The 20,286-nt window shown below is 42.1% G+C and overlaps 1 protein-coding gene across 4 annotated transcripts in view; it reads right to left on the bottom strand.

The window, feature by feature from the left end:
• CSF2RB (colony stimulating factor 2 receptor subunit beta) overlaps positions 1–20,286 on the bottom strand; it is a 129,464-nt gene that overhangs the window by 66,385 nt on the left and 42,793 nt on the right. For all 4 annotated transcript variants that reach the window (XM_056524089.1, XM_056524088.1, XM_056524087.1 and 1 more), the window contains exons 7-9: positions 2,532–2,688; positions 1,861–2,018; positions 875–1,005 (exon numbers count right to left, since the gene is read on the bottom strand). In XM_056524089.1, coding sequence (XP_056380064.1) covers positions 875–1,005; positions 1,861–2,018; positions 2,532–2,688 — 446 coding nt within the window. The remainder of the gene's footprint in view (positions 1–874; positions 1,006–1,860; positions 2,019–2,531; positions 2,689–20,286) is intronic.

Genomic DNA, 20,286 nt, shown 5'->3' with positions numbered 1-20,286 from the left:
ACTCTACAGGCAAATTGACAATGGCTACAATCACACTATTGGTGACTGAAGAGTCACCATACATGTACTATATGAAGACAATAGTGCAAATAAACTATGCCAAATTATGGTTTTATTTAAAGCAAAAATCTTTCTGTGTCCTGTTTGACAAGGTGTGTGTGTCCAACCTAGTCCTCAAGGCCTGCCAACATTTCAGTTTTTTTTCAGTTACTCAACTTAAACAGAACAGGGAAAAATTCTCATCCTGGACTGTTGGTGTGCCTCAAGGACTGGGTTGGGGACCACTGTCTTAGGGATAACAGATCATCATGGGAAGGGACCGGGCTTGAGATGAAACAATGCAACATTGAGCATCAATTGTAGTGGAAAAAAAGCAAACTGAAAGGTAGATTCTATATATGTGTCAACTGTATCAAACATGAGAAACTCAGACAAAAGTTTTTGGGCATATGCTGATTTTTGCATCAAAAACACTTATTATTTTCTCTCCATCGATTTTAACATGAGAAGCACCCATGTTTTTTTTTTTTTTTTAAGAAAAACAACTACGATAATAAAGAAGCAGCATGTCACTGTAAACCATCCCCCCAAAAAAGTGTGAAAAGTGTGAGGGGCGTGGAAAAGGTAGTGTGGTATAGGTTAATGACCGTCCACTAAATTTTGGCACATTATGGAAAATCTAAGGTAGACTTTTAATTAGCCTGAGCCATTGTAATAAATATGGCATATTTTTCATTACCTGATCTAAATCTAGATTGTCTAAAAATAAGGCAGTTTTTATTGATCCGTCCCATAACTGGATTGATCCCACAGCTATAAAAGACAATAAGAGTGTTAATAGGGATAATGTGATAAGAATTGTAGCATTACTTACTTGCTTCCAGTAGCACAACTGGTATTTTAGCTTCATGGTAGAACGTGGAACCTCTGGTGGACTCCATCCCAACTTGTATTTATATTTTAATGGATCCTTTATCTGGAGATCTGTGGGAGGATTAGTCTGAACTAGAACAAAGGACAATATACTAATAAGATAAATGGATCATAGAAACAAAAAAATATTACATTGGAAGCCTAGAAAATGTTAAATTCTAGCATGAGAACACCAAGTTTTTGTTAACTGGACCCTAGACCACCAGAACCACATGTGGTGTTTTTATTACCAGTGAAGGACGTTTTTTCATTGGTTGCCGGTAGAGGAGGCTAAAATATAATTTACTGGTCACATTTCAAATATTGCAAAAGTTAAAGTAGCAAATATCTATATACATAGACATTGGTCACCATGCAAGCAAAACATTCTATCCTGGCAAATATCAATAATATTAACGGTTGTAAGCAAGTACCAGAAGAACTGTGTGGCCCACAATGAGTTAGGAGGCAGAAAATGTAATGGTAGGAACTGTATAAGAGTATATTGTGCCGATGGAGAAAATAATATGGTAGGTTGTTTGTTTGAACTGGTAAGTTTTTGTTGAAGAGTAGCAAATAGTCTAATATGGTGGGATATCAAATTCCAGAAGGGGGTAGCACTGTAGAATTCCTGGGGTTGAGAATAAGAGAAGCGGACACATAGAGTAGAGGGACAAACAAAGGTAATGTGTTGGATGGTCTAGAGAGATGTCTGAATATTGGGAGCTGCAAGAGTTTTGCTTAATATTCCCTCATGGTTGGATAACCAGTGGATGTGATAAAAAAAAGAGACAATAGAGCTTAAATAGGAGAGTGTGATAACTTTAGCGATAGAGGTGCATGTTTTTTGTGGTACTCTAAGATATGATCTTGGAGTATATAAACAAATATAAGATTTAATGTTTTATACCTACAACACAATACCCATAAAAGTATAATTTAACTTACTGTGTTCATAAGCAGTGAAGTTTTTCTGCACATGTGGTCGGACTTGAATGTCAAAAGAGCTATTTGCTTGAGAAGAGTTAATGTGGAATGTACAGCTATAGAGTACATATGGCGTCCCATCTTTTATTTCACTTGATATATTGTTGCATGGGTTCTCTCTGCACAAGGAGACACACATCTTCAATGAAAGGAAAGTTCTTAAAAAAATATTAAAGGGGTCATCTACCCTTATAAAATTGATTGATTATCCTCATAGGAGGGGGTTAGGCTCCCGGCAACCCCCTCTGATCAACTGCTTAAAGAGCCGCAATGCTTGTGGGAGTGTTTTAAAAGATTATAGGGGGAGGTGGGGATTACAGTACAGCACATTGGCTGCCAATCAGCAGGGTAAAGGAGGTGACCAGCGCACAGAGGGGAGTGACTAACTGGAGAAGGGGCTGAACTGTTTTGTACTCTGGTACTTGAAGGGAACGCCCAAGGGGCTCATAGCCTAATTTGCATATCTTGATAAACTTCTTAATTAATGAGTAGTATATACAAATTCAGAGTCAAAAGCTGTAAAACTATTCCCTTACTTTCTACCCTAAAAACCATCTGACAGGCCCACTCTAAGTGTGACCTCTTCCTCTGCACCCTCTAAAGCTATGACCCTTAATAAACTCATAACTTACCCATGTATAGATGTCTCGGTTGTACCATAGCCAGCACCATCTTTGTAGTACAACATGAAGAAAATAGAACTCAGCTCTTTCCTTACTTCCCAGCTGCACTTCATTTGGGCGAGGCCATCGTATTCACAATGCAGGTTTTGTAGGATAGCTCTGTCCTCTGATGAAATTACACATAATAAAGAGTTGTACAATAACAAATCAGTCAGTAATATGGATATTGAATATTTGTAATATTTTAAAGGGAATCAACTGTATTTTCTGCTAAAAGGTACCATTGGATAACTGTTAGGGCATTTAAACAAGCTATAATTTCCTAAACTTATAAATTAACTTTTTTATTTATCAGTCAAGTGTCAAGGGAGCAGAGCCAAGGTGCTTAAGGGCCAGAGCTTGGCATGTTTCCTGACTTGCCCTCACCTCCTAGCCCCTCCTTGACTGACATACATTGAAGATGAACGAGCAGGCATGCCAGGCTGTGCAAATACTGGGACCCTGGGAAAAAGATGGTAGCATCAACTATCTTCAATGACAATTTAACTGTAAAAGTTTATTTCAATGAGAAGATGGAAATAATTCACTGTCAGGCCCCATTGGCAGCAGCTTTTATTCTGAGGATGCATCTGTGTTTGAGTGATAGTCTTGAGGCTCGAGTACATATACATTTTTGACTGAATTTGGCTTTTATGTAATGCTGTGTGCAGGTTTGAGTTATACGTCATCATACTGGCAGAAAGGTATTTTGATGAATACCACAATGTGCCGGCGCTGGGCCCAATAAGTTCAATAGACTGAACAATGTCTACAAGTCCCTACATTTGGTCCATTTCCCAGCATTTACTGCTACATTGCCGGACTTAAAAAGCGAAGGCCATGCTTAAAGGGGTACTCTGACCCTAAACATCTTATCCCTTTTCTGTGTACATAGCTGACACGCCTTCTCCCATAGATATGAATGAAGGAGGCGTAGAGGCTCTGGACACCAGTTATCTGGCCCGGAGGTAGGGTGCCACGCTGGGCAGGGTGCCGCGATGTCTGATTACAGGGACCCCTGTGATCAGACATCATATCCTCTATCCTTTGGATAGGGGATAAGATGTTTAGGGGCAGAGTACCCCATTAAGGCTTGATGTCCTGAAAAATAACAGTGCATGCTTGGAAATGGACCAAACGTAGTCACAAATAGACTACATCTGGTCCTTTAAACTCAATGGGCACAGCACATCATGGTATACATGGTATTTATTTTCAAATAAACAAACACAAACATTAGGAGTGTTATTACATCATGCACTCCTAATTGTTAGGATATCATACATTTGTATGTAAACAAAGAAATAAACAAAACAAAATGGAATGTAAGATAACTATCGGGATATGGGATACAATGGAATACCTTTCTGACGGTATGCAAATGTAGACCTTGGAAGAAGTGCACTTTAACAGTGTGACCATAGCTTAAGGTTTCTCACAAGGTAAAGCCATCCTTACTTGGGGTTCTCTGATCTAAAATGTACCCCTAGTCCAGTGTATGCTAGGCTGCATAAATAGATTTCATAGCAACATGACCTGTGTCATTCATAAGATAGCAAGTTCTAAACTGAGGGCTTCCTACAACTTTCACCTACACAGACTATGCTCAGCTTCCTATCTCAATATCTCAGTATCTCAATAACAAGGGAACTCTGGAACTGCTGGATATTAAGAAATTACAGCATGACATCAGCTTTGACATATATAATTTTTCAGCCTTGAAATCAATGGGCTGACACTTGAAAATATAGATGTAATGATGGATGAGATGACAAGTACTCAGTTACATATAATGTTTCCAGAGTCGCCGTCAACGTGTTGGAGGGGGTGTGGTGGGCAGGGTATGTTGGTACATGTATTGTGGTCTTGCCCAAGGCTCTCACAAGTCTGGGAGGAAGTTGGAGAGATATTAAGGGAAGTGATAGGACAAAATCTGAATTTATCTCGCCAGTTGGCTTTGTTGATGAGGCATTCAGAATATCCACACAAGGCAGAGAAGAATCTGTTGTAAAATCCTGGCGATAACAAAAATAGCAATAACCTGGAACTGGAAATCTACCACTCTTCCAGCAATAGTAGAAATAAAAACATCAAACAATTTGGCCTGCAGATATGAACAGACAATTGCCTACTCTGAGAGTGACAAACAAGAGTATTTCCCAACAAGGGCCAACTGGTTGAATTCTACTAATTATATTCAAAACTGTAATATATAAAGAACTTAAAAGCCATCATATCCAAATCATATATATATATATATATATATATATATATATATATATATATATATATATATATACATACACACACACACACACACACACACACAATTTAACATGCATAATATATAAAGGTCTTATGCTAGATTAATTTGATTAACCTATGAAGGGTCGGTATTGGAAACCCTTGACACTAAAATGTCTTTTTAATTTTTAATTTTTTAGCTTTTTTCTTTCTTTTTTTCTTTTTATATGTCTTTGTTTAATGAGACTTGTTGGTTAATTATTAAACCAGAGATTACAAGTACATTTAAATCAGATGATGCACATAGGGATTGTCTCATCATGACCGGCTCTTTTTAAAAAAAAAAATTGTAATGTAATATTACATGCCTGTCATTAAAAAAAATACTACATATATAGGAATGTCTCCGGAGAATTGGTGCCAAGATTAACAAGGCAGTCATTGGGGGCTTGTGTCGGGGGCAGTGGTATGCTGGAAACAATATTCAATAATTCAATAACACCCACTATAACACTCTGATGAGATTGCAGGGATTGTTGAGTTTCCATGGATGACAGCACCTGAGCTCTGACTACATTATGAGTCCCTCATCCATTATAGAACAGCGTGAATAATAAGTCTCTTTTCATTAGCGGTCACTTAATCACTTAATTCACTTTGGGGTATAGACAGCAGAGAAGGTCTTCACTTCTGCTACTCATACATGCTAATGAGGTTCATACACAACAAGAACTATGAGGCATTTGGACATCAGGGTGGAGAAAGGAGTCAACGGCTCTCACTCACCCAATATCACATGGACAGTCGTTACGCTGGAAAATGATCGACCAAAAAAAGACAAAACAGCATTTATTATTGTGGTCTTCAGATCCAAGCTATACATATATATATATATATATATATATATATATATATATATATATATACAGAAATATATATATATTTATATGTATTAAGGCTAATTCATTAGCCTGCATTTGTGGGAGGGGCGGGGATTCCCAATAAGAACCCGCGGCCTTACCTGTTCCTGACGCCGCGGGTTCATCACGTGACCGTAGATCAGCTGACGCTATGGGTCAGCTGACTGGAAGCAGCTTCGGGTGGCGTCGCGTGGGTAAGTGGTCGGGGCTGGCCGGGGTTGCGGCGCTCATCGCAGCCCTCACTTTGGAGGTAAGCTGGAGTTCGGAGGGTACCCTGGCCAGCCCGGCCCTGGTTGCATGTAATGTAGGGACATGCGTCCCATGTTGTGTTTTTTCAGGCGCTCAGTGAGTCAGCTCCGGCAGCCAGACCCATGACAGTGACACGCCGGCAGTTGCATGGGGATGTCTGCTGAGAGACTTCGCTCCCCAATCGAGCCGGTGGTGTCGGGGGGCGGGGGTAATTTTCCACGTCAGCACTCACTTGCTTGCCCGGTCCCCCCCCCCCCCACCCTGGTGTCACGCTTTCTGACTGCTAGGTCACTCTTACTGGCCTGTCTGCAGCCCATCACAATAGTTGGGCATATGGCTGTGTTATACTGGGCGAGCACTAACCCCAGGCTATATGATGTGTAAACGGCGTGGGGCCAGTATTAAAATGTTTTTAACTATATGTGGCCACCAGTATTTCACGGGCTTGCCGTGCCTCATGCTAGTTAAATAAATTAAAAAAAATTAAAAAAAATTAAAAAAAATCTGTATAATCCAAAACATGTGGATTCAGATGATCTTGCTATGTTCATGTTATTTTCAGTTATCTATGCCATAGCATCAATACTGTTCACACGCTCGCAGCGTGTGCCCGCGCTTGTAGCGTTTGTGCTGTGCACACGGTCGCAGCGTGTGCGCGCTCTTAGTGTGTGTGGTACACGCGCTTGTAGCATTTACACTGTATACGCTCGCAGTGCGTACACACGCTCACTGTAGCATTTATACTGTATACACGCAGTATGTACACACGCTTGTAGCATTTACACTGTACACACTCGCAGCAAATACACACGCTTATAGTATCCATATTGTACACGTTTATAGCATTTATACTGTGCACACGCAGCATGTGCACACGCTTGTGGCATTTATACTGTACATACACCAGTGGTGTTAGTTCCGTGCATGCGCCTGTGGCTATTGTACCGCGCATACGCTCGTAGCATTTGTTCTGTTCATGTGCCCATAGCATTGATACTGTTTATACGCCCCCAAAAAAAAAAATTATATGCCAGCTCACTCTCTGACTGCTCCACTCTGCACATTACTGTAAGGGGTTAATTATATGCCAGTTCGCTCTCTGAATGCTCCGCTCTGCACATTACTGTGAGGGGTTTATTTATTATATGCCAGCACGCTCTCTGACTGCTCCGCTCTGCACATTACTGTGAGGGGTTAATTAGATGCTAGCACGCTCTCTGACTGCTCCGCTCAGCACATTACAGTAGGGGTTAATTATATGCCAGCACGCTCTCTGACTGCTCCTCTCTGCACATTACTGTAAGGGGTTAATTAGATGCCAGCACACTTTCTGACTGCTTCGCTCTGCACTTTACAGTAGGGGTTAATTATATGCCATGCTCCCTGACTGCTCCACTCTGTACATCACAGTAAGGGGTCAATTATAGGCCAGCATGCTCTGACTGCTCCGCTCTGTACATTACAGTAAGGGGTTAATTAGTTGCCAGCACGCTCTGACTGTTCCACTCTGCACATTATTGTAAGGGGTTAATTAGATGCCAGCATGCTCTCTGACTGCTCCGCTCTGTACATCACAGTAAGGGGTCAATTATATGCCAGCACACTCTGACTGCTCCGCTCTGCACATTACTGTAAGGGGTTAATTAGATGCCAGCACGCTCTCTGACTGCTCCGCTCTGTACATTACAGTAAGGGATTAATTATATGCCAGCACGCTATCTGACTGCTCCGCTCTGCGTGTTACTGTAAGGGGTTAATTATATGCCAGCACGTTCTCAGACCACTCTATGCTCCGCATATTATAGTAGGAGTTAATTATGCCAGCACGCTCTCTGACTGCTACGCTCTGCATATTCAGTAGGGGTTAATCATATGCCAGCATTCTCTCTGACTGCTCCACTCTGCTTTTTACAGTAGGGGCTATTTATATGCCAGCACGCTTTCTGACTGCTCCACTCTGCATATTACAGTAGGGGTTAATTATATGCTGGCACACTCTCTGGCCGATCCGCTCTGCACGTTACACTAAGCGGTTAATTATATGCCGGCAAGCTCTCTGGCTGTTCCGCCCTGCACATTACACTAAGGGGTAATCATATGCCAGCGCTTTTTCTGGCTGCTCCGCTCTGCACATTACAAGTAAGGGTTTATTATATGCCAGCACGCTTTCTGGTTGCTCCGCTCTGCACATTACTGTAAGAGGTTAATTATATGCCGGTACGCTTCCTGGCTGCTCCGCTCTGCTCATACTCGTTGCAGGGGCTTTGTTACATATATGCAGCGCATGCATGGCTACGTTATGCCCATATATATTTTTTTTAATTATATGCCAGCTCGCTTTCTGACTGCTCCACTCTGCACATTAGGGGTTAATTATATGCCAGCTCCCTCTCTGAATGCTCCGCTCTGCACATTACTGTGAGGGGTATATTAATTATATGCCAGCACGCTCTCTGACTGCTCCGCTCTGCACATTACTGTAAGGGGTTAATTAGATGCTAGAACGCTCTCTGACTGCTCCGCTCTGCACATTACAGTAGGGGTTAATTATATGCCAGCACGCTCTCTGACTGCTCCGCTCTGCACATTACTATAAGGGGTCATTTATATGCCAGCACGCTCTTTGACTGCTTCGCTCTGCACATTACAGTAGGGGTTAGTTATATGCCAGCATGCTCTCTGACTGCTCCGCTCTGCACATTACTGTAAGGGGTTAATTAGATGCCAGCACGCTCTCTGACTGCTTCGCTCTGCACTTTACAGTAGGGGTTAATTATATGCCATGCTCCCTGACTGCTCCGCTCTCTGACTGCTCGGCTCTGCATATTACAGTAGGGGTTATTTATATGCTGGCACACTCTCTGGCTGATCCGCTCTGCGCATTACACTAAGGGGTTAATTATATGCCGGCACACTCTCTGGCTGTTCCGCCCTGCACATTACACTAAGGGGTAATCATATGCCAGCGCATTTTCTGGCTGCTCCGCTCTGTACATTACAAGTAAGGGTTTATGATATGCCAGCGCGTTTTCTGGTTGCTCCGCTCTGCACATTACTGTAAGAGGTTAATTATATGCCGGCACGCTTCCTGGCTGCTCCGCTCTGCTCATACTCGTTGCAGGGGCTTTGTTACATATATGCAGGGCATGCATGGCTACGTTATGAAAGTTTTGTGATATGTGTTTTCTTTACAGGTATAAATAGAAATAAGAATTAAAAGATAAGGGGAGGGTTTTCTTCTAGGTATCAGGTAATCGAGCTTATATATATATATATATATATATATATATATATATATATATATATATATATAAAAATGGTGTCTAAGTGAAATGTAGATAAATTATTTTCTTTAGGTGCTACAGTCCCCATTTAGGCTTTTAACTGATCCTCCGTGACAAACACTTCTCCGTGACGTCAGCGAGGTTGGTCCATGGTACATGGTAGTTGAAGGGTCACTCAAGGGTACGTGTATATTGTCCTCATGCTCACAGGATTTATACTGTACACACGCTCGCAGGGTTTATACTGTACTCACGCTCGTGGAATTTGTACTGTTCTCTTGCTCGCTACACGGTACACACGTTCATAGGTTTACAGCATACATGCTCGTAGGATTTATATTGTACATATGCTCAGAGGCTTTATACTGTACACTCGCTGGTAGTATTTATACTGTACACATGCTCGTACGATTTATAATTGTACACACGCTCAGGGTTTATACGGTACACTCGCTGGTAGTATGCATACTTCACATACGCTCGTAGGGTTCATGCAGTATACACGCTCATAGGAGTCATACAGTGTACTCGCTCATAAGGATTATGTGGTATACACGCCCGCAGGTTTATGCTGTACATACGCTCAGGGTTTATACGGTACACTCGCTGGTAGTATGCACACTTCACACATGCTCGTAGGGTTTATACAGTATACACACTCATGGGAGTTATACAGTGTACTCGCTCGTAAGGTTTATGTGGTATACACGCCCGCAGGTTTATGCTGTACATACGCTCAGAGGGTTTATGCTATACACTCGCTGGTAGTATTTAGACTGCACACACGCTTGTAGGTTTCATGTCGTACATATGCCCGTAGGAAGTATACTGTACATAACACTACATACACACGCTCATAGATTCATGTTGTACTTATGCTTGTAATTTATTCATGCTGGTATTAATTACAGTATACTGTTCTTACGCTTGTGTTATACGTTACATCGGCTTCTTACTTTGATTCTGTGGATAAGTGTTTATTGCCATGGTAGTATTTTCAGTGGGTGTTCGTTCATATAGTTCGTTCGTATATACGCATACATAGTTCATTTGGTCTATACGCTCAGGGTTTTTATGCTAATGTCAGTTTATTTAGTTCTCACACTTTATAGTTTTTACAGTGCACTTTTGTAAATTCATTGTAGCGTCCCCAGGGCATATAGTTGCATAGCATTGGGGCTCATGCGTTCCTCACTTTAGTATTTAAACAGCTGTTGCGGTCGGGGCATCATACCTACCATGTCAGCAGGGGGTGGTACTCAGTAGTTTTCTGACACTTATTCAGAATTACAGCTTCACGACCCTTAGGTGGTTTATACCTTTTATACCTGCCACGCCTGCAGGGAGATACATGGTGTAGTTGCTGTTATTGATGCGTATTCATAACAACAATATCACGACACATAGGTGGTGTATACCCATTATTCCTGCCATATCCGCTTCTAGTTATTGTACAGTAGGACAGACATCGTATGTATAAATTCATGTGTTGTATCATGCATCAGTTCTTTATGCAATTATATAGTTGTGCTGGGCTTATGTGTGGAAAAGTTGCTCCGTGCATCTGCTCATATAGTTTGTTCAGAACATATGTTGCTCGTACAGTTTATTCTAGCCATATGTTCAGTTTGTTCGATGCACGCGCTTAATGTTTCGTACATATGCCTATAGTTTGTCTGTGTATACGGTCGTGGGTTGTTTGTGTATGCGGTCGTGGTGTTAGTGAGGTACATATGGCCTTGATGGTTATGCCGGGCCCTCGTTCATACTGTCATGGTCTGCATATGGGTCAAGGAGTCATGCTAGACATACATTTAGATTGTTCATTTTCGGTACACATTCATAGGTTCATTAGGCACACATGCTTCAGGATTTCTTACTGTGCTATGTTATGGTGTTTAGACCTTACACCCATGTCTTTGACATTGTGCAGGTTTTTATGGCATTGGGCGAATCTGTGCACGGATAATCCGATGGGTCACCATTTTGTAAATATTGAGTTTTGCATACGTGAATAGCTGAGGTTCGGTCTATTACGTGCCAAGTCGCCAGGTCTAGCATGGTTATGACTTGTTTCAGCTTTAAGTTCGGCTAGACCAGTCACTTTTACAGGTCAGCCCGGATACAACCTGACACGATTTCAGGTTGGCGACAATGTCATCATATACGTTGTGTTATTCAGCTGTTGGGCTATGCACAGGGATTTAGCTTACTTTTCCATTGTGAATTGACACTTCTATAGGCCAATCATTGTTACAACCTGTCTCGTCTTAGGTTTACGTCAATACTAGTAGTCATACATGTTGGTCGAAGCTTTTAATTTGGCTAGACCAGTCACGTCTACAGGTCAGTCCGGATGCAACCTGACACGACTTCAGGTTGGCGATAACGTCTTTGTATACGTTGTGTTTATTCAGCAGTTGGGTTAGGCCACAGGGATAGTTTATGTATTCATTGTTAATAGGTCTGTCATGGTTACAACCTGTTTTGGTTCAGGTTGACGGTCATACTATTAGTGACAGATTTGGTCGAACCTTTCATTTATTTCGGCCTGTCACATCTACAGGTGGTTCAGTTACAACCTGACACTACTTCAGGTTGGCGTCACGTTCTGGGAGGTTAAGTTTGTCTCGGCTTAGATTGACGATGATAGTAATTACATGTTGGTTGAGTTTCATTGCCACGTTTGCTGCATAAGTGGTTTCATTGCCGGACACATCAACCTGTTGGTTATAGTGATAACCTCACAAAGGTTTAGGTTGGCGATTAGGTAGTCATTTGTATACACATTGTTGGCACTTTAAGGTGAGCATACAAGAATAGGGTTGTTCACCGAGTCTTTCCACGTCTACAGCTCACAGTGAGCTTCCAACACACAGCCTGGAATACTTACACAATATTTTACATTAGAGACCCAGGGGATGTCTCACACGCCATTTTATTCCTATTTGCATTCATCGGGTTTTGCCTCTCTTCTTTACATCTAGCATAATACTATCAAAGTGTTTCTGTCAGGTATCCAGAATAATATCATGTTGTCTTGCTCTGACAGGTCGTCATTGTTTGCGTCCCACGCCATCGAATCTGCTCTGAAGTGTAAGCAAATAGGGAGGTTTGCAAGCCCTCTAGCCATCAGCCCTGGCAGCTGGCTTAGTTAATTGGTTATCTGGCGCTTTAGGTGATTCCCCATTAGGACATCAGGACAGCTTAACATTAGTAGCCACGCTGTTCTTGAGTTGTCGAGGTTTCCTAAGGTTCAGGGGAATTACATGTAGGTGCATGGCCGTAGTTACTTTAATTTCGTTAGGATGCAGGTTTTATGCATGGAAATTGTATAGCAGTAGAATGTCATTGTCCGGTCAGGTTATCATCATACGGCATTTCCCAAGTCCCTTGAGTGATTCTCTGCTCGAGTTGGCTATCTTTTGCTTCCGCATGTTTAGGATTCATCGGGATCAGCCGCTGCTATTCTTTAGGGGGCTGTACTCACTACTACGTTGTTTGTCAAACACGTACGTATTCTTGTCAAATCCTTTTGTAGTGATTCGTCCATTATATTCAGTCTTTCTTTAAGCATTGGGGCTGCTGCACCGATGTCACATCATGGTGGCCAGCATACGTGGTTAAGAAATCGGGATGCTGGGAGTTCAGTGCTACGTGCACTGTACCCCTATTCCATAGTCAGTATTGCACAATGCAATTCAGTCTTTGGTCACGTGGTTATTACGCATATTAATAGCGCTTTGTTCTCATTATGAGTTTTGCCCTCTATTTTTCAGGTGTACTCCTACGCAGCAGTATATGGCATAACTCTAACTGCCTAGATAGGTTACAGGATTTAGTAGGGAATAGGAGTTTAGTAAGAGGTTTAGTTAGGTAGGCTCGCTATACGATTGAGCACCGACCACAAGTATTAAGGCTAATTCATTAGCCTGCATTTGTGGGAGGGGCGGGGATTCCCTATAAAAACCCGCGGCCTTACCTGTTCCTGACGCCGCGGGTTCATCACGTCCCACCCAACCCTCCCTCAATATAATTTTTCACTTCATGACTATCATTATACATCAGGGTATGCCCTCTATTTTTCAGGTGTACTCCTACGCGACAGTATATGGCGTAACTCTAACTGCCTAGATAGGTTACAGGATTTAGTAGGGAATAGGAGTTTAGTAAGAGGTTTAATAAGGTAGGCTCGCTATACGATTGAGCACCGACCACAAATATATATATATATATATATATATATATATATATATATATGATTGCATATGATGAGATAATCTCTTTAAAGGCTCTATACACTTTAGAATAAAGTATGGACCCCAAAATTTAAAGCCCAATTTCTCCCGATTAAAAAAAATGCCCCATATGTGGACCTTAAGTGCTCTGCTGGCGCACTACAATGCGCAGAAGACAAGGAGCAAAATTTGGCTTTTTGAAAGAGCATTTTGCTGAAATGGTTTTTGGGGGGAATTTTGCATTTAGGAAGCCCCCATGTTGCCAGAACAGCAAAAAAAACTCACATGGCACACCATTTTGGAAACTACACCCCTCAAGGAATGTGAAAAGGGGTATAGTGAGCCTTAAAACCTCACAGGTGTTTGACAACTTTGCGTTTAAGTTGCATGTGAAAATGAAAAATTAGATTTTTAACACTAAAATTAGGGTGTTACCCCAATTTTTTCTTTTTCACAAGGGGTAATAGGAGAAAATGGACTACAGAAGCTGAAGTTCAATTTCTCCCGATTAAGAAAATGCCCCATATGTGGACATTATGTGCTCTGCTGGCACACTACAGGTCTCAGAGCAGAAGGAGTGCCATTGGACTTTTGGAATGAGAATTTTTCTGAAATTGAAGTCGGGTGCCATGTGCATTTACAAACTTCCCATGATGCCAGAACAGCAGAAACCCCCCACATGAGACACAATTTTCGAAACTAGACCCCTCCAGGAATGTAACAAGGGTTACAGTGAGTACTTGCACCTCACAGGTTTTTTGAACAGTGGGCCGTAAAAGTGAAAAATTCTATTTTTAACACTAAAATGATGGTGTTACAAAAATTTTTCATTTTCACATGATGTAATAGGAGAAATTGGACCCCAAATTTTGAAGCCCAATTTTTCCTGATTAAGAAAACGTCCCACATGTGGACGTCATGTGCTCTGCTGGCACACTACAGGTCACAGAACAGAAGGACTTTTGGAATGAGAATTTTGCTGAAATTGAAGTCAGGGGCGATGTGCATTTACAAACCTCCCATGATGCCAGAACAGCAGAACCCCCCCCCCCCATTTCTCCAGAATAAGGAAATACCTCATATATGGCGGTAAAGCACTATGCGGATGCAAAACAGGGCTTAGGAGTGAGACAGCACCAATGAGATTTGAGGCCTAAAGTGGTGCTTCGCACTGCAGAGGTTGGGGTTCTGACATAAAAATCTAAAAAAAAAAAACCGGCAAGTGATAACAATTTTGAAACTACACCCCTCAAGGAAGGTAACATGGGGTACAGTGAGTACTTACACCTCACAGGTTTTTTGAAAAGTGGGTCATAAATTGAAAATTTTCATTTTTTTTACACTAAAATGCTGGAGTTACAAAAATTTTTTACATTTTCACAAGGGGTAATGGAAGAAATTGGGTTACAAATTTTGGAGGGCTTTTTCCCCTGACTATAGAAATATATCCACATATAGGGTAACCTGCTGGGCGGGCGCACAACAAGGCTCAGAAGTCATAGAGGTCTGTTTGCATTTGAGGCCTATGGCATATCAGTAGCTGACGGTTACATACATTCCGAGGAAAATACAGAAATGAAACACCCACATGTGACACCATTACAGAAAGTACCCACCCTGAGGAATGGGTATAGGGGTAAAGAGGACATTTTGAATGCACTGGTGTTTCCTAAATTTACTTGGATGAAGGTTAGCTTTTGAAAATTGCAATTTTCAACCTATGCTCTGCTTCATCTTTCTGGGAACAACTAACATGTGACTCCAAATTGTCACATGACCGAGAGCTCTTTGCATTTGAGGCGGATGTTTCTTACGGACCTAACAGTTACATACATTCAGAGGAAAATACAAGAAAAGAACACCCACATGTGAGAATATTACAAACAGTACACCCCCTAGGGAAGGTTTATAGGGGAGAAGTGGAGATTTGGAACAGACGGGTGTTCCCTAAATTTATTTTCCAGGAATGTATGAAGTGTACTATGGGGGGAATGAAAATTGCAATTTTAATACTGATATGCCAATTATATTCCCAGAATGATGACCCAGAGTACAGGCAAAAGTTAAAATGATGTTTGCCCCAAACCCTATGCTCTGAATCATCATTCTGGGAGTGTGATGTGTGTGGCCGTCCCTAACCTGTTACCTCAAATGCGCACCTCGCTCAGGTGCAGAGAGAGCGCAGCACATTTGAGGCAACTGCAAACCCCCATTGCTGTTGAATCAAAAAACCATTTGAATCAATAAACCATTTCTTTTCTTTTTTTTTGGGGGGGGGGGGATATTGGGGGTATTGGCAAAGAGTTTTTTTTTCAGGGGGGGTATTTTGGCTTTAAATTTGGAAGACAATGTACTCTGGACTGGTACATTGGAGTCGAATTCTGGGGAATGAAAATCAGGTGAAAGGATTAAAAATGTAGTGCTCCCTGAAGCAATCCTTAACCTCTTCAGGACATAGGGCGTATGGATACGCCCTACATTCCGAGTCCTTAAGGACCGAGGGCGTATCCATACGCCCGTGGGAATTCCGGTCCCCACTGCTAGCCAGTTGGGGACCGGAGCCGGATGCCTGCTGAAATCGTTCAGCAGACATCGCGGCATATCGCCCAGGGGGGTCATTATGCCCCCCCATGTCGGCGATGTCCAGCGATCTGCGGCGATTCCAGGTCAATCGGGTCTCCAGTGACCCGGTGACCCGGAATTACTGGCTGATCGGGGCCATCTCTGATGGCCCCAAACAGCCATAGCCTGCAGGGGTGAGGTGGCACTGGTGCAACCTCACGATCGTCCTGATTCGTCGGCCGGTTTACCGGCCGACCAATCAGGGCGCCTGCTGAGGGTGTCACTCCGGCAACCCGCTCCGCCCCTCTTCCGGAGGACGTGAGTGGGACGTGGACCTCGGGAGCTGGGGACCCCGATCCCTGGCGTCAATGTTGGGATCAGGGCCCCAGTGGTGGCGGCGGCGGCGAGGGACTGACCTGTGTCCCGGAGCAGCAGCAGGAGGTGAGTGACAGCCTCCTGCTGTTGCTTAGCAACAGCTCCCAGCATGCAAAAAGGGCATGCTGGGAGCTGTAGTTATGCAACAGCAGGAGGCAGACAACCACAATTCCCAGCGTTCCCTTACGGGCATGCTGGGACTTATAGTTTTGCAACAGCTGGAGGCACATTTTTTCTATGGAAAAGTGTACCTTCAGCTGTTGTATAACTACAACTCCCAGCTTGCATAAACAGCTAAAATGCATGCTGGGAGTTGTATTGGTGCATCTGCTGGTTGCATAACTACAACTCCCAGCATGCCCGTTGGCTGTCAGTGACTGCTGAGAGTTGTAGTTTTGCAACAGCTGAAGGCACAATGGTTGTGAGTTGTGTTTTTTTTTTTTTTACCTAACTCAGTGTTTCACGACCGGTGTGCCTCCAGCTGTTGCAAACTACAACTCTCAGCAGTCACCGTACACCATGCACCGTACATGCTGGGAGTTGTAGTTTTGCAACAGCTGGAGGCACACTGGTAGTGAAACACTGAGATAGGTCACAAACAGCTGTTGCAGAAGTAAAACTCTCAGCATGTACAGTCTGTCAGCGCATGCTGGGAGTTGTAGTTTTGCAACAGCTGGATGTTCCCCCCCCCCCCCCGCCCCAATGTGAACGTACAGGGTACACTCACATGGGCGGAGGTTTACAGTAAGTGTCCGGCTGCAAGTTTGAGCTGCGGCAAATTTTCTGCCGCAGCTCAAACTGCCAGCGAGAAACTACTGTGAACCCCCGCCCGTGTGACTGTACCCTAAAAACACTACACTACACTAACACAAAATAAAATAAAAAGTAAAAAACACTACATATACACATACCCCTACACAGCCCCCCTCCCCAATAAAAATGAAAAACGTCTGGTACGCCACTGTTTCCAAAACGGAGCCTCCAGCTGTTGCAAAACAACAACTTCCAGTATTGTTGGACAGCCGTTGACTGTCCAGGCATGCTGGAAGTTTTGCAACAGCTGGAGGCCCCCTGTTTGGGAATCACTGGCGTAGAATTCCCCTATGTCCACCCCTATGCAAGTCCCTAATTTAGGCCTCAAATGCGCATGGCGCTCTCACTTTGGAGCCCTGTCGTATTTCAAGGCAACAGTTTAGGGTCACATATGGCGTATCGACGTACTCGGGAGAAATTGTGTTACAAATTTTGGGGGCTATTTTCTGCTTTTACCCTTTTTAAAAATGTAAAATTTTTGGGAAAACAAGCATTTTAGGTAAAAGTCGTGAAACACCTGTGGGGTATACACTTAACCCCTTATAACGTTCCCCGAGGGGTCTAGTTTCCAAAATGGTATGCCATGTGTTTTTTTTTTTTTGCTGTTCTGGCACCATAGGGGCTTCCTAAATGCAACATGCCCCCCAAAAACCATTTCAGATAAACGTACTCTCCAAAATCCCCTTGTCGCTCTTTCCCTTCTGAGCCCTCTGCTGCGCCCGCCGAACACTTTAAATAGACATATGAGGTATGTGCTTACTCGAGAGAAATTGGGCTACAAATACAAGTAAAAATTTTCTCCTTTTACCACTTGCAAAAATTCAAAAATTGGGTCTACAAGAACATGCGAGTGTAAAAAATGAAGATTTTGAATTTTCTCCTTCACTTTGCTGCTATTCCTGTGAAACACCTAAAGGGTTAAAACACTTACTGAATGTCATTTTGAATACTTTGGGGGTGTAGTTTTTATAATGGGGTCATTTATGGGGTATTTCTAATATGAAGACCCTTCAAATCCACTTCAAAACTGAACTGGTCCCTGAAAAATATCGAGTTTTAAAATTTTGTGAAAAATTGGAAAATTGCTGCTGAACTTTGAAGCCCTCTGGTGTCTTCCAAAAGTAAAAACTTGTCAATTTTATGATGCAAACATAAAGTAGACATATTGTATATGTGAATCAAAAAATTTTATTGTAATATACATTTTCCTTGCAAGCAGAAAGCTTCAAAGTTAGAAAAATGCAAAATTTTCAAATTTTTCATCAAATTTACGATTTTTCACCAAGAAAGGATGCAAGTTACCATAAAATTTTACCACTATGTTAAAGCAGAATATGTCACGAAAAAACATTCTCGGAATCAGAATAATAACTAAAAGCATTCCAGAGTTATTAATGTTTAACCCCTTCAGGACGGAGCCCATTTTGGCCTTAAGGACCGGAGCGTTTTTTGCACATCTGACCACTGTCACTTTAAACATTAATAACTCTGGGATGTTTTTAGTTATCATTCTGATTCCGAGATTGTTTTTTCGTGACATATTCTACTTTAACATAGTGGTAAACTTTTGTCGATACTTGCATCCTTTCTTGGTGAAAAATCCGTAAATTTGATGAAAAATTTGAAAATTTTGCATTTTTCTAACTTTGAAGCTTTCTGCTTGTAAGGAAAATGGATATTACGAATACATTTTTTTTGGTTCACATTTCCAATATGTCTACTTTATGTTTGCATCATAAAATTTATGAGTTTTTACATTTGGAAGACACCAGAGGGCTTCAAAGTTCCGCAGCAATTTTCCGATTTTTCACAAAATGTTCAAACTCGCTATTTTTCAGGGACCAGTTCAGTTTTGAAGTGGATTTGAAGGGTCTTCATATTAGAAATACCCCATAAATGACCCCTTTATAAAAACTACACCCCCCAAAGTATTCAAAATTACATTCAGTAAGTGTTTTAACCCTTTAGATGTTTCACACGAATAGCAGCAAAGTGAAGGAGAAAATTCACAATCTTAATTTTTTACACTCGCATGTTCTTGTAGACCCAATTTTAGAATTTTTACAAGGGGTAAAAGGACAAAATTTGTAGCCCAATTTCTCTTGAGTAATAACATACCTCATATGTCTATGTAAAGTGTTCGGCGGGCGCAGTAGAGGGCTCAGAAGCGAAGGAGCGACAAGGGGATTTTGGAGAGTACGTTTTTCTGAAATGGTTTTTGGGGGGCATGTTGCATTTAGGAAGCCCTTATGGTGCCAGAACAGCAAAACCCCCCCACATGGCATACCATTTTGGAAACTAGACCCCTCGGGGAATGTAACATGGGATAATGTGAACCTTAATACCCCACAGGTGTTTCACGACTTTTGCAAATGTAAAAAAAATATATATATTTTTAGCTAAAATGCTTGTTTTCCCCAAAAATTTTAATTTTTAAAAAGGGTAATAGCAGAAAATACCCCTAAAAATTTGAAGCCCAATTTCTCCTGATTAAGAAAACACCCCATATGGGGTTGAAAAGTGCTCTGCTGGCGCACTACAGGTCTCGGAAGAGAAGGAGTCACATTTGGCTTTTTGAAAGCAAATTTTGCTCTGGGGGCATGCCGCATTTAGGAAGCCCCTATGGTGCCAGGACAGCAAAAAAAAAACCACATGGCATACCATTTTGGAAACTAGACCCCTCGGGGAACGTAACAAGGGGTTAAGTGAACCTTTATACCCCACAGGTGTTTCACGACTTTTGCATATGTAAAAAAAAAAAAAAATGCTTGTTTTCCCAAAAATTTTACATTTTTAAAAAGGGTAAAAGCAGAAAATACCCCCCAAAATTTGTAACACAATTTCTCCCGAGTACGACGATACCCCATATGTGACCCTTAACTGTTGCCTTGAAATACGACAGGGCTCCAAAGTGAGAGCGCCATGCGCATTTGAGGCCTAAATTAGGGATCGCATAGGGGTGGACATAGGGGAATTCTACGCCAGTGATTCCCAAACAGGGTGCCTCCAGCTGTTGCAAAACTCCCAGCATGCCTGGACA

This window comes from Hyla sarda, chromosome 6 (assembly GCF_029499605.1).
Source record: "Hyla sarda isolate aHylSar1 chromosome 6, aHylSar1.hap1, whole genome shotgun sequence".
NCBI lineage: Eukaryota > Metazoa > Chordata > Amphibia > Anura > Hylidae > Hyla > Hyla sarda.
Note: the sequence above shows the minus strand (reverse complement) of the source record. Positions and strands in the feature narration are given on the sequence as shown.